General features: G+C 34.7%; 1 protein-coding gene across 2 annotated transcripts in view; it reads left to right on the top strand.

The window, feature by feature from the left end:
* NEDD4 (NEDD4 E3 ubiquitin protein ligase) overlaps window positions 1-13,774 on the top strand; it is a gene marked incomplete at both ends in the record, with an annotated part of 107,860 nt that overhangs the window by 9,499 nt on the left and 84,587 nt on the right. The window contains 3 exons of one of the 2 annotated variants that reach the window (XM_084240897.1): window positions 3,200-3,273; window positions 4,709-4,787; window positions 4,885-4,923. In XM_084240897.1, coding sequence (XP_084097023.1) covers window positions 3,200-3,273; window positions 4,709-4,787; window positions 4,885-4,923 — 192 coding nt within the window. Of the gene's footprint in view, window positions 1-3,199; window positions 3,274-4,708; window positions 4,788-4,884; window positions 4,924-13,774 lie in introns of those variants that run through there. The other variant, XM_084240898.1, reaches the window with a different exon arrangement.

Genomic DNA, 13,774 nt, shown 5'->3' with positions numbered 1-13,774 from the left:
TTTTGTTTCTTTTTCGCCCATCTGAGCACTGTTCATATATCTGTTAATAGTACTTTTAGCATCAAAATTCTAAAAATACTGAGGAGTTTGATCTTTAGTGGCAGCATTTATGCTCTGCTCCTTTGTATTCAAAGATGATGTGAGATATGGTTATGGATGTGACTGCAGAGGCCAGTTTTGTCACATATATTTGTAAAATGAAATGTGAAAATAAATAATATTTCTTATTTAAGTTTGTGAAAGAAGTTTTACCTCAGTTAACCACAGAGTCTAAAATTAACTAGTTCTGATTTTCAAGGTGGAAAATAAAAGGAGAAAGTTTAAAAGTTAAATATGTCTGTGACAGTGAAGAACTTGTCCTGGAATTATTTTAAATTAACATTACAGTTTTCTTTAAGAGATTTCTGGAGAGGAATAGTTTCAATAGAGTTTCCACAAACATGGATTAAGTTTTTAAGATGGGTAGGTAATCTCTTTTCTCAATGAAATTTATAAATTTATAAAACTTGGTGTGTAGAAAATATAAGATTATCAAATAATCGATGATTGCATTTTTCGTTGTATTTTGCCACTTGAAAAAGTTGCATTTTTTAATTAAATCATTTCAAAAAAATTTTCTAGCTTTCAAAATTCCATCTTGGAGACCTATGTAATAAGTGTAGGGTCTTTCCAGTCAAATAGTTTAGTGACATTCTGACTGTTATGACTAATAGAATACTTTAATTGGCCTATTTGTCATTGACTTTTTAGGAAAAAAGAATAATCAGTAGATCTCTTCAGATTTTTTGGCAATCAATTTACACAGAAGACTGAAATTTCACTTTATTATGTTTTCCTTTCTGTTTTCAGTTCTATCTTTATGTTGCTATCTGAGGATTTCCCTCCATCTTGCATCATCAGCTGTGTGATTTGGCGAAAGAGGAAAATTATATTTTACCTGATATCTCTAGTTAAGGATTTTTATGTTATTTGACTTTATCATCTGAGTTTTGGAGCTAATAGAATATTTCAGTTATATTTGTTCAGTGAAAGTCATATATATTCAGGAAAGATGGTAGTTGTAAGTTCTTAGAAGTAGAAGAAAATTTCAATAGATACTGTATGTGTATTTTTTCCCACCCAGACCTCTACTCAGAAAGAAATAAGACTTACTGCTTGCCATTGGAATACATTTAGAATAGAATAGAATCAATAATGTTGCTATTTGTTGGCAACTTTTATTTCATAGTTGTTCATAAAAATGCTATCATGATTGTTGAGCTTTATGTTCTTGTGTACAATAGTTTATATGGGGGATATATCTAAAAGTGGGATTACTGGGTCATTGATTTAGGACTTTCGTAGAAAATGCCAAATATCTTTTCAAAAGGATTCATCAGTTTACACTACCATCACTAAGGTAGTGGGGTTCTCCCTGATTGCTGGTGAAATTGAAGATCTTTTCATGTCTTTATTGGCTGTTCTCTATGATTTCTTGTACTAGGTTTTTTTGTATGTATCACTGGTTTTTAGAAGTTCTTTATATCTTCTGGATAATCCTAATTTGTTAGTGATACATATTTTAGATACTTCCACTGTTTCCTCCACTTGACTTTCATGTTGCTCATGGCATTTTTTCTCATGCAAAAGGTATATACTTTCAATATCAAATCTAACAACTTTTCTTATGAATGTGTGTACTTCTCTAATCCTTTCCTACCCCAATATTATAGAATATTATAATCTTTCTTATGAAAATTTAAAAGTTTTCTTTTTCATTTTAGATTTTACTATATCAGATTTTGTTTTTGTGTAGAGTTTAAGATGTGGTTGAATGTTCTTTTTTACTTTTTTACTCTCCCCTATGAATTTTAGAGTTTTTTGTTAAAGTCCATGAAAAATTCAAGGTGGGGAGTATTGGAATTATATTGGATTTATAAGTTACTTTGGAGAAAACATAATAATATTAAATAGTTCCATTAATGAACAATAAATTCCTCCATTTACTTGTCTTAGGTTCTCAATAATTTTTAATAATTTTATTCATAAAGATTTTTTACATTATTCATTTTATTTCTCTATGCCTATCAGTTTTGCTTACTTGCTGATTTTTTAATATGCATTCAGTTGTATAAGATTTTATTACCTTTTAATTTTAACAATTCCAAATATACAGGACAGTTAAAAGAGTACACTAAGTACCTGTATACCTGTCAGGTAGATTCACTAATTGGTACATCTTGTCTATTCCTATTATTTGAGCATGCTTACGCATTCGTGTGCGCGCGCACACACACACACACACAAAGTCACATTTAAATTTTTATGTGCTGATCCATTTGAGAGTAAGTTGCCAACTTTATCACATTTTATGCCTAAATATTTAAATATGTATCTCTTAAAACTAAGATACTCTTTTTTTTTTTAAAGGTAAAGGCTTAAGATTAAAGTGATTTTTTTTTAAAGATTTATTTATTTATACAAGCACTAGGTACAGTCAGAAGTGCAGGAGGGTGAGAGAATTCACTAGAGCCAGAGCGGGAAGCAGAACAGGCAGAGGACCAAAGTACACTGCTGAGGGGAGCAGCGGGCAGCAGGAGAGGTCTGCATACCATGTGGGACCCTCGCCTGGTGGCCAGGGATCAAACCGGTGCTGCAGAGGCTGCGGGCAGCTTCGCAGCCCAGTGTTCAACCGATGCACCACCAGGGGAGGCCCAAAACTAAGATATTCTTATATAAAACATAATACTACAATATTATGATGTCTCAGGAATTTAATATTTGCTACATCATAGTATCAATCTATTATACTTTCATTTAATATGTAATCATTGAATGGGATTTAAAAAATAATTACTTTTCCAAATAGTCTTTACAAATGATGATGAACTCTTGATTTTGCATTGTGTGTACAGCATTAATAAACTCATATTAGCTCTAATAATTTGGGTGTAGGTTTTCGTGGAAGCAATGATAAATTCTTGCTCAGTGTAATAATTTAACAGATTGTTTGTTTTGGTTTTTCTTTGTAGGTAATCAGGTTATCTACAAATAGCATATGCTTTCATTTTCTTCTTATATAGCTTTTCATCAAATTCATTCTTGAAAGATTACTTCGATATATTTTAGTATCCTGATTTTATGTATGAATTTGAAAAGGTATGTGTCTTAAATCACATATAAAGTATAAGGAAATAAAATACAAATTTTTGTCTTTTAGGAAAATTCTCGAATTGTACGAGTGAAAGTTATAGCTGGAATAGGCCTTGCCAAGAAGGATATCTTGGGAGCTAGGTAAGTTGGGATACAATTTTGAAACTTTGCAGTTGTTAATTTTTCTAAAATTTGATTAAAGGAAAAATGGAATAATAGTAAATTGTTATGTGAGGTAGAAATAATATTTACAATGGGTAGTTTACTAAATTCATTAAATATCTGAGACCATTTTCTGAGGAATGGACCTGAAAGGAAGAGATAAAAACAAGATTATAGGGTTTTGAAGAGCAATGGGAAGTTAGGAAAAGAAGAAAGGGAGGTGGTATGTAATAGTGGTTGACAGCTTGGCCTCCAGAGCCAAGTGCCAGACTTTCAATCCTGGCCCCTTTACTTGCTAGTTTTTGACCTTTGATGAGTTGACATCCCTCTGCACTAAGTAGAGATAATAATAGTACCAACCTTGTAGTTACTATAAGAATTATAACTATCTCATAGTTATAAGGATTCAAAAAGGTAATATATGAAACTGCTAAGAACAGTAACTGGCACACAGAATTGCTATAAAAATGTTAGTAATAGCAGTAGTAGTTGTTAATATTATTACTTTGGATGATTGTCTTGAAAAGTTTGAAGGGAAGAAAAAAATATAGTTTGCTGGAAAAGGGAAGGAGCCTCTAGGAAGGGGGAGTTTAAAAAAATATGTAAATATATGACTAGAAAAACTAGATCAAAGGAAAAGCTGAGAAGGGAAATAGATGATGTAAGCTTCCAGAGGGGGTGAGAGGAAACTGGATATGGGGGACTGACCTCATATGGGGACGACAAACTCCTGAATCCTCGAGGTTAGGGTTGAGGTTGGGTTCTGGTAAATACCAGTATGTTGAAAGTGGTCTGATGGCTTTGAGTTTTTCCAATTAAGTAGGAGGTAAGGTTCTATAAGCAAAGGGAGGAGAGATTTGGTGGTGGGGAATGGTGAATACTTGGGATGCACAAGGGAAATGGGAGAAATTTGACTATGGACAAGTGTTTGCACTGCAAACATAAATATCACTAGATTTTCCTTTTTCATGTCTCTTTGTAGAAGGTGTTACTTGACACAGAATTATTTAGAACTGAAAGTACTTTGCCTTTATTCTATATAAAAGAGATTTTATACCTATATATAGGTAATGAAACAACTTGGTTTTTCAAAACTAATCTTTTGATTTAACTATCTTAATTCAAAAAAGAAAGTGTAATAAAAGTTAAACAAAATTTCAAAATTTAAGAAGGTTGGGAATCATTAGGTTGTCATTAAAAGGTTTTCTAATTTTTGTTTCACTAACATGATACTTAGCTTTTTTAAAGGATGCAAAAATTAATGTAATTACTTATCCTGTCAAAGGATCCTTACTTTTAAATGTAGAAAATTATTGTTGGAATTGTTAACAAAAAAAAATTCTGTGATTTTATAGTTTGAATAATCTGAGTTTGAGATAAGCATTTATTAAATTTATTTATTTTATTTTAACAGTGATCCTTATGTGAGAGTGACGTTATATGACCCAATGCATGGAGTTTTTACAAGTGTGCAAACAAAAACCATTAAAAAGGTTAGATTTAGCAGTATTAACATTTTAGATACATTTTATTTTATTTTTATGTGACAAATATAAAAAATTTAGTTATACTATGCTTATTTTCTTTTAGACTTTGAATCCAAAATGGAATGAAGAGATAATGTTCAGAGTAAGTATGCATTTTGGTTTTTTTTTGTTTTTTTGTTTTTAAAGATTTATTTATTTATTTATTTATTTATTTATTTATTTATTTATTTTTATTTATGCAAGCACTGGGTACAGTCAGAAGCGCGGGAGGGTGAGAGAATTCACCAGAGCCAAAGCGGGGAGCAGAGCAGGCAGAAGGACCAATGTACAGTGCTGAGGGAAGCAGCAGGCGGCAGAAGAAGTCTGCGCGCCATGTGGGACCCTCCTCCGGTGGCCGGGGTGTAGCCGAGGATCGAACCGGCGCTGCAGAGGCTGTGGGCAGCTTCGCAACCCAGTGCTCAACCGCTGCGCCACCGGGGAGGCCCCAGTATGCATTTTGTTTCATTAAAATAGCAAAAAATAATTTTGAGAGTTAGAATTATAAATTCTCACTTATAGTATTTTAAATGTAACTTATAAGAATTTGCCTAGATTTAAAAAATATTTTTAAATTATTAAATCTAGGTATTTCCCAGGCCTCCCTGGTGGTGCAGTGGTTGAGCGCTGGGTTGTGAAGCTGCCCGGCAGCCTCTGCATTGCCGGTTCCATCCCCGGCAGCTCCCTGGCCACCAGAGGAGAGTCCCACATGGCGCGCAGACCTCTCCTGTCGCCCGCTGCTCCCCTCAGCAGTGTACTTAGGTCCTTCTGCCTGTTCTGCTCCCTGCTCTGGCTCTGGTGAATTCTCTCACCCTCCCGTGCTTCTGACTGTATCCAGTGCTTGTATAAAATAAATAAAGAAATCTTAAAAATAAATAAATAAATAAAGTTGATCATAGATTTAAATGTAAAACTTTAAAAATAAATAAATAAATCTAGGTATTTCCCCATGATGAATGTGTCATCTTGTGAAAAACATAAATGTAAGGTAATGAAGAGGTAAAAGATGATTATAAACCTTGAATTATTCTAATAAAGCAAAACTGATTTAGATACAGTATGATAGTCTTATTCTAATGTAGCAGATTTTGGTGTTTTTCCTTTAAGATGATGCAATGTTTATGTCTTTCTAGTCACTTGTTAAATAGACTGATCTAGATAAGAGATGATGGGAGCCAGTTAATAAATGGATACTTTTTTTCTCATGTACCTTTATTCACATTCCTGCCTTCCCTTTTCATCCTGCCTCATTATACCATAAGAGCAAACTCCAGTCAGCAGTTATTTCAGGCTCCTTTGAGGGCCCTCAAACTGACAACATCTTCTTGGGCCTATCTGTCAGGGTTCCTATTGATGCCAGAATCAAAACCCTACTAGCAGCAGTAAAGGTAGATGTACCTTCTTCTCTGCTAGCTTTTTCCCATTTGTGTATCACATCCTTAAAATGTTCTTTGACCTCATATTTCCCTTTAGCTATTGATACATTTCTCTGTTAAACTAAATAATCAACTTCTTTTTTTAAAAAGATTTATTTATTTATGCATACAGGAACTGGGGTACAGGCCAGAGAGGGGGGCGTGGTGAGAGGATTCACCAGAGACAGAGTGGGGAGCAGAACAGGCAGATCGACTGAAATACACTGCTGAGGGGAACAGTGGGCAAGTCAGGAGAGGTCTGCCGCTCCATCTGGATAGTTGCAGATAGCTTCATAGTGCTGATGCTTAACCTCTTGCACTAGCAGGGAGGCCCCTAATCAACATTCTCGAAAGAGTTGCCTGCCCCTATCATTTCTCCTTCTTTAATGCCTTCCCTAACCCATCCTAACTACACCCACATCACTCAAATGAAACTGTATTTTTTAAGCTCACCAGTGACCTCCATGTTGCATGTTCATCTAATCTCATCTTTATTCATGCTCTTAGTAGCATTTGATGTAGGACCTTTCCTGAAACACCAGCTTCTCTGGTGGCTTATGTGCCACACTTGATTTCAGTCAGGACAACAGAAGCCACTCTTGTATTCCAAATTCAAGGACATTTTGTTGTTTTGTTTTAATAGCATGAATTGGAAAGAAAGAAATTACTAAAGATCCAACAATCAGCATCAACCGTGCTTCTGTTTTTCTTGCTTGGAGAAGTATCTTCCCTAATCTTTAGCATGTCATAGAAACAATATTTTAAATAAGTTTGGAATTTTTGGAGTCTCAAGTTGACAAAAAGAGAAAAATAAAGCTAAGTTTCTGGCTTTCACTAGAATAAATTCTAGATTTAATAATCTCTGGTTTTGATTGGTTCTTTGACACAAAACTTAGGAGAGTTTGTAAATTCCCAAATGGTTGAGGGTTTTTTTAAATTTATTTACACTTTTGTTATTGTTTTATTTATTTTACTGCATTTTTCTTAGGAATATTGCATTTTCAGTTTATTGGAGTGTTTGGTACTCGTTTGCTTTTCTGATACAATTAGCTTGTACATATCAAATAATGTTTAGTTATAATAGAGATAGATGTTTATTTGTTTTGTTCCCAATTTTAATGTTACATCTAACCTTTGTCCATCAAATATAGCTTCAGAGGTATTCAGTTTTTTTTTCAATAGTTAAAAACAAAATGATATTTCCAATTTTACTGTCATGATGCAATAAAAGGGCATTGAACCTAACCTGCTGCTGTACAGCTATAAAGTTGGAACAAATATGTAATGGATTTTTAGCAGTACCCAAAATCTCACAACATAATATTAAAAATGTATCCAAAATTCTTTTATATGAACTAAACCATTAAAATATGACTATTTTTCAAAAAAAGACAATCAACAGATCCCAATCCTAAGATGATCCATATTTTGGCAATATCTGTAAAACTCTGAAAAAAAATTTTTTTCTTACATCATTGTTCATTTATATGCAAAAATATTTACAGCAGCTATTAATGTGATATAACTATGTTTCATGACATAAAAGTAAAAATTCTTGAAATGAATAGGAAGATAGACATTGTCAGTAAAGAAATAGAAACTAATAAAAAAGGGTGAAATAGAAATACTAAAACTTAGGAATATAATATCTGAAATTTTAAAAATCACTGTACAAGCTGCATACCAGAATGGAGATTATAATGAAAAGAATCAGTGAACTTGAAAATAGGTGAGTACAAATTATCTAATCTGAGGAATCGAAAATTAAGACTTAAAAAAAAAATCAGTAGAGCTGACATGACCTGTGGACAATATTAAGAGTCTAATATTTGGGTCACTGACATCTTAGAATTTGAGGAAAAAGTCTTTAGTGGAGAAAGACATTTGAAGAAATAATGGCCAATGATTCCCCAAATATATAGCCTAAAAAAATTCACTGCAACCGAAACAGAGCACGTGAAGAAAACTGTGCTCAGACACATCAAAATCGAATTTTTGAAATTTGATAAAGATACAGACGCCCTGAACAGCAGTTTCTTTTTTTTTTTTTAAATAATAAATTTTATTTTTATATTCCCCATACAATTGCAACACCCCCATTCTGATCCCAATCCCTCCCCTCCCGCCCCCTGCCCCCCCAAAAGTGTCTCTGTTTCATAGTTTTTTGTTGATTCTGATTTTCACTTTCTTATAGTTAATCATTTTCCTGGTCCCTCATTTAAGTTTTCTAGATTCCTGCTATGAGTGAGACCATCCGGTATTTTTCTTTTTCTTTTTGGCTTATTTCGCTGAGCATGATCCCTTCCAGCTCCATCCATGTTGCTGCAAATTGCATGTGTTTATCTTTTTTGAATGCTGAGTAATATTCCATGGTGTATATGTACCACATCTTCTTGATCCAGTCATCTATTTTGAGGCATTTGGGTTGTTTCCAAAGCTTAGCTATTGTAAACAGTGCTGCTATAAACATAGGGGTGCAGGTGTTCTTTGGAATTGATGTTTCTGTGTCCTTTGGGTAAATACCTAGGAGTGGAATTGCTGGATCATATGGAAGCTCTATGTTTAGTAGGTCCAGAAATCTCCACACAGCTCTCCATAGTGGTTGGACCAGTTTGCACTCCCACCAACAGTGCAGAAGAGTTCCTTTTTCTCCACACCCTCACCAACATTTGTTGTTGCTAGTTTTTTTAATATGTGCCATTCTCACTGGTGTAAGATGGTATCTCATGGTAGTTTTGATTTGAATTTCCCTGATTACAAGTGATGTTGAACATTTTTTCATATGCCTGTTGGCCATTTGCATTTCCTTTTCAGAGAAGTTTCTTTTTAGCTCTTCTGCCCATTTTTTGACTGGATTATTTTCTTTGTTGTTGTTGAGTCTCATAAGCTCTTTGCAGATTTTTGTGATCAGTCCTTTATCATTAGTGTTGTGTGCAAACATGTTCTTCCAGTTGGTGGGGTTTCTCTTTTATCTTTTTTATCCCAGCTGTTTATCTTTGCCTTCACTATCACTGCTTTGGGTGATGTGTCTGTAAAGATGTCTTTGATGTGCAAATCACGTAGTGTTTCACCTGTATTTCCTTCTATATATTTTATGGTTTCAGGTCTTATGTCTAGTTCTTTAATCCATTTTGAGTTGATTTTTGTGTAAGGTGTGAGGTAGTGGTCAAGCTTCATTCTTTTGCATGTAGCGACCCAGTTTTCCCAGCACCATTTATTGAACAAGCTTTCTTTGCTCCAATGCATAGTCTTTGCTCCTTTGTCAAAGATTATTTGACCATAAATCTGTGGGTTTATTTCTGGATTTTCTATTCGATTCCATTGGTCTGTATGTATGTTCTTGTTCCAATACCATGCAGTTTTGATGATTATGGCTTTGTAGTAGAGTTTGAAGTCTGGGAGTGTGATGCCTCCATTCCCTTCTTTTTTTTTTCAGGAGAGCTTTGGCTATTCGGGGTTTTTTGTGATTCCATATGAATTTCATCAATAATTGTTCTATTTCTTTGAAGAATGACATTGAAATTTTGATTGGGATAGCATTGAATCTGTATATTGCTTTTGGTAGGATGGCCATTTTAATAATGTTTATTCTTCCAATCCATGAGCAGGGGATGTCTTTCCATTTCTTTGTATCTTCTTCTATTTCTTTTAACAGTGTTTTATAGTTTTCCTTGTATAGGTCCTTTACCTCTTTTGTTAGATTTATTCCCAAATATTTGATTTTTTTTGTTTCGATAATAAAAGGGATGGTTTTTTTGATTTCTTCTTCTTCAGATTTATTGTTTGTGTATAGGAAGGCTACTGACTTTTGCGTGTTGATTTTGTATCCTGCCACTTTACTGAACTGATTGATGAGTTGAATTAGCTTTTCTGTGGAGTTTTTGGGGTTCTCTACGTATATTATCATATCATCTGCAAATAGTGATAGTTTGACTTCTTCTTTTCCTATTTGGATTCCTTGGAAGTCTTTCTCTTGTCTTATTGCTCTGGCTAGGACTTCCAGCATTATATTGAAAAGCAGTGGTGAGAGTGGACATCCTTGTCTTGTTCCACATCTTAATGGAATTGCTTTCAGCTTTTCACCATTGAGAATGATACTGGCTGTTGGCTTGTCATAGATGGCCTTTATGATGATGAGGTATGTTCCTTGTATCCCAAGAATTTCAAGGGCTTTTATCATGAATGGGTGTTGCACTTTGTCGAAAGCTTTCTCAGCATCTATTGATATTATCATATGGTTTTTACATTTCTTTTTGTTGATGTGTTGGATAACTTTGATTGATTTTTGGATGTTAAACCATCCTTGTGTCCCTGGAATGAATCCTACTTGGTCGTGGTGAATTATCTTATGGATACATTGTTGGATTTTGATAGCTAAAATTTTATTGAGGATTTTTGCATCAGTGTTCATTAGGGAGATTGGCCTATAGTTTTCCTTTTTTGTTTTGTCCTTGTTCGGTTTTGGTATTAGTGTAATGTTGGCTTCATAGAACGTGTTTGGTATTGTCCCTTCCTTCTCAATTTTTTGGAAGAGTTTGTGTAGGACAGGCACTAATTCGTCTCTGAATGTTTGGTAGAATTCATTTGTAAATCCATCAGGTCCTGGGCTTTTGTTTTTGGGGAGGTTTTTGATTACCATTTCAATTTCGCTGCTTGTAATTGGTCTGTTTAGGTGTTCTATTTCTTCTTTATCTAGCTTTGGGTGATTGTAGAGTTGTAGGAATTTGTCCATCTCCTCTAGATTGTTGAACTTGTTTCCATATAACTCTTCATAGTAGTTACTGATTATTCTTTTGATTTCTGCTGTGTCCGTTGTGATTTCTCCTCTTTCATTTGTGATCCTGTTTATTTGTGCTTTCTCCCTTTTTTCCTTTGTGAGCCTGGCTAGGGGTTTGTCTATTTTATTGATTTTTTTTCAAAGAACCAGCTCTTGGTTTCATTGATCTTTTGGATTTTTTTTTAGTTTCAATTTCATTTATTTCTGCTTTGGTTTTTATTATTTCTTTTCTTCTACTGGTTTTGGGTTTTTTTTTGTTGTTCTTTTTCTAGATCTTTGAGCTTCGAGATTAGGTTGTTTCTTTGAGTTCTTTCTTGTTTCTTGATGTGAGCTTCTATTGCTATATATTTTCCTCTTATTACTGCTTTTGCTGCATCCCATACATTTAGGATATTGGTGTCCTCCTTGTCATTCAATTCAAAGAATTTTTTAATTTCTTCTTTGATCTCCTCATTAGTCCAGTGGTCTTCCAGTAGTGTGGTTTTTAATCTCCATGAGGTAGGAAAGTTCCTTGCCTTCCTTTTATGGTTTATTTCTAGTTTGATGCCTTCATGGTCAGAAAAGATGGTTGGTATGATTTCAATCTTTGTGTATCTGTTGATGTTTGTCTTGTGCCCCAGTATGTGATCGATCCTGGAGAATGATCCGTGTGCACTTGAGAAAAATGTGTACTCCGCTTTTTTTGGGTTTAGTGTTCTATAGATGTCTGTTAAGCCCAAATGCTCTAGGTCCTTATTTAGAGCTTTAGTTTCTTTACTTATTTTTTGTCTTGTTGATCTATCCATTGTTGATAGTGGTGTGTTGAAGTCTCCCACTACGTATGTGTTTTCTCTGATGTCTGTTTTCAGAGAGGACAACAGTTGTCTGATATATTTTGGTGCTCCTTCGTTTGGTGAGTATATGTTAATGAGTGTTATTTTTTCTTGAAGTATTGTCCCCTTGATCATAAGGTAATGACCATTGGGGTCTCTTTTTATTTTTTTGAGTTTGAAGTCTGTTTTATCTGATATAAGTATAGCTGTTCCTGCTTTCTTTTTTGGTCCATTTGCTTGTAGGATTGTTTTCCATCCTTTAACTTTGAGCCTATTTTTATCTTTTGTAGCTAAATGTGTTTCCTGGAGACAGCAAAAGGTTGGGTTTTGTTTCTTAATCCAGGCTGCAACTCTGTGTCTTTTTATTGAAGAGTTTAGTCCATTTACATTTAGAGTTAATATTGATATGTTAGCATCTGTATTTGCCATTGTGTTTGTCTTTCCTTTGATTTTATTTATCTATTCTTTTAATAACTTTTTTTTTTTTTGGCCTTCTTTCGTTGTTATTCGTCCCTCTGAGGTTCTGGCTTTAGGATTCCTTGTAGTATTTTTTGGAGTGGGGGTTTAGTCGTAATGAAATTCCAGAGTTTCTGTTTGTCTGGGAAGGTCCTTACTCTTTCTTCATAGAGGAAGGAGAGCTTTGCGGGATAGAGTATTCTTGGTTGGCATCTGTTTTCTTGGAGTCTGTTGACTATGTCCCTCCACTCTCTCCTTGCCCATAGTGTTTTTTCAGAGAAGTCCGATGTCAGCCTGATTGGTTTTCCTTTGAATGTTATCTGTTTCTTCCCTCTTGTTAGCTTCATTATTTTTTCCTTGTCCTGGATTCTTGGGAGCTTTACTATTATATGTCTTGCTGTATTTTTCCTTTCGTCGTGGAAGTTTGGTGTTCTTCTTGTTTCTTGTATATCAATTTTCAGCTCCTTCTTCACATTTGGGAAGTTCTCTTCAGTTATCTCCTGGAATATTTTCTCTGTTCCTACATCTCTCTCCTCTCCTTCTGGAATTCCTATAACTCTTATATTTCCTTTCCTCATGGAGTCAGATAGTTCCCGAAGTCTTTCTTCGTTCTTTTTCCTTCGTACTTCTCTTTCGTTTTCTGTTTTGGTTCTTTTTATTTCTGTGTCTTCAAGAGTACTTATTCATTCTTCCATTTCATCTATTCTGCTTTCAATGCTTTTCCCAGAGTTCTTTAGTTCCTCCATTAATTCTTTGATCTCCTGCGTTTCTTTTGCTTCCCTCTTTACGGACTCAATTTCATTCTTCTGATCGTTGATTATTTTTCTCATATCATTGTTTTCCTTTATGACTTCTGTCAGTTTTTTAATCACAGCAATTTTAAATTCTCTTTCTGGAAGTCTCAGAAGTTCTTCCAAGTTACTGTTGTTGTAATCTGGAGGGTGGTTTTCTTTTTGTGGTGTGCTTTTTTCCTGAGGAGTTGTTAGGTTGCGTGTGGTTCTTCTACTCCCTACTGTCTGTTTTCTAATTTGTCGTATGCATTGGGACACTGTGTTGCTCGGACTGGCCGGCATCTTGGGTGAACTTCTTCGCTCCCCTCTGGCTCCTCCAGGAGCCATCTCTGGCTTCTGAGGGAGCTTTCTGATGGTTTCAGGCAGTCTTTACTGAAGAAATGTCCCTTTTCTAAAATGGCGACGCGGGACTCAGTCCCTGAGCTTCCGGTCTCAGGCACACTCTTCTGCGTGCCTGGTCTGCCCCGGCTGTGGGTGCCCTGAACAGCACTTTCAAATCTTTCAATTGTACTTATTTTATAGTGGGTCAAAAACCAAACCTTAGCAGTTTTAAAATAGTTTTTAAAAATAAGTTAAACAACACACTTCTAAATAGCTCATGGGGCAAATAAGAATTCTCAAGGGAAATTTGTAGGAAGCAGTTAAAGCAGGGCTTACGTATAGCATAAAATGTACATGAAAGGAGAACAGTCTTAAATCATTTATC

The sequence above is a fragment of the Talpa europaea genome (genome assembly GCF_964194135.1).
Source record: "Talpa europaea genome assembly, chromosome: 8".
In the NCBI taxonomy this organism is placed as follows: domain Eukaryota; kingdom Metazoa; phylum Chordata; class Mammalia; order Eulipotyphla; family Talpidae; genus Talpa; species Talpa europaea.
The sequence above is the reverse complement of the archived record's forward strand: the minus strand, read 5'-3'. Positions and strand labels throughout refer to the sequence as shown.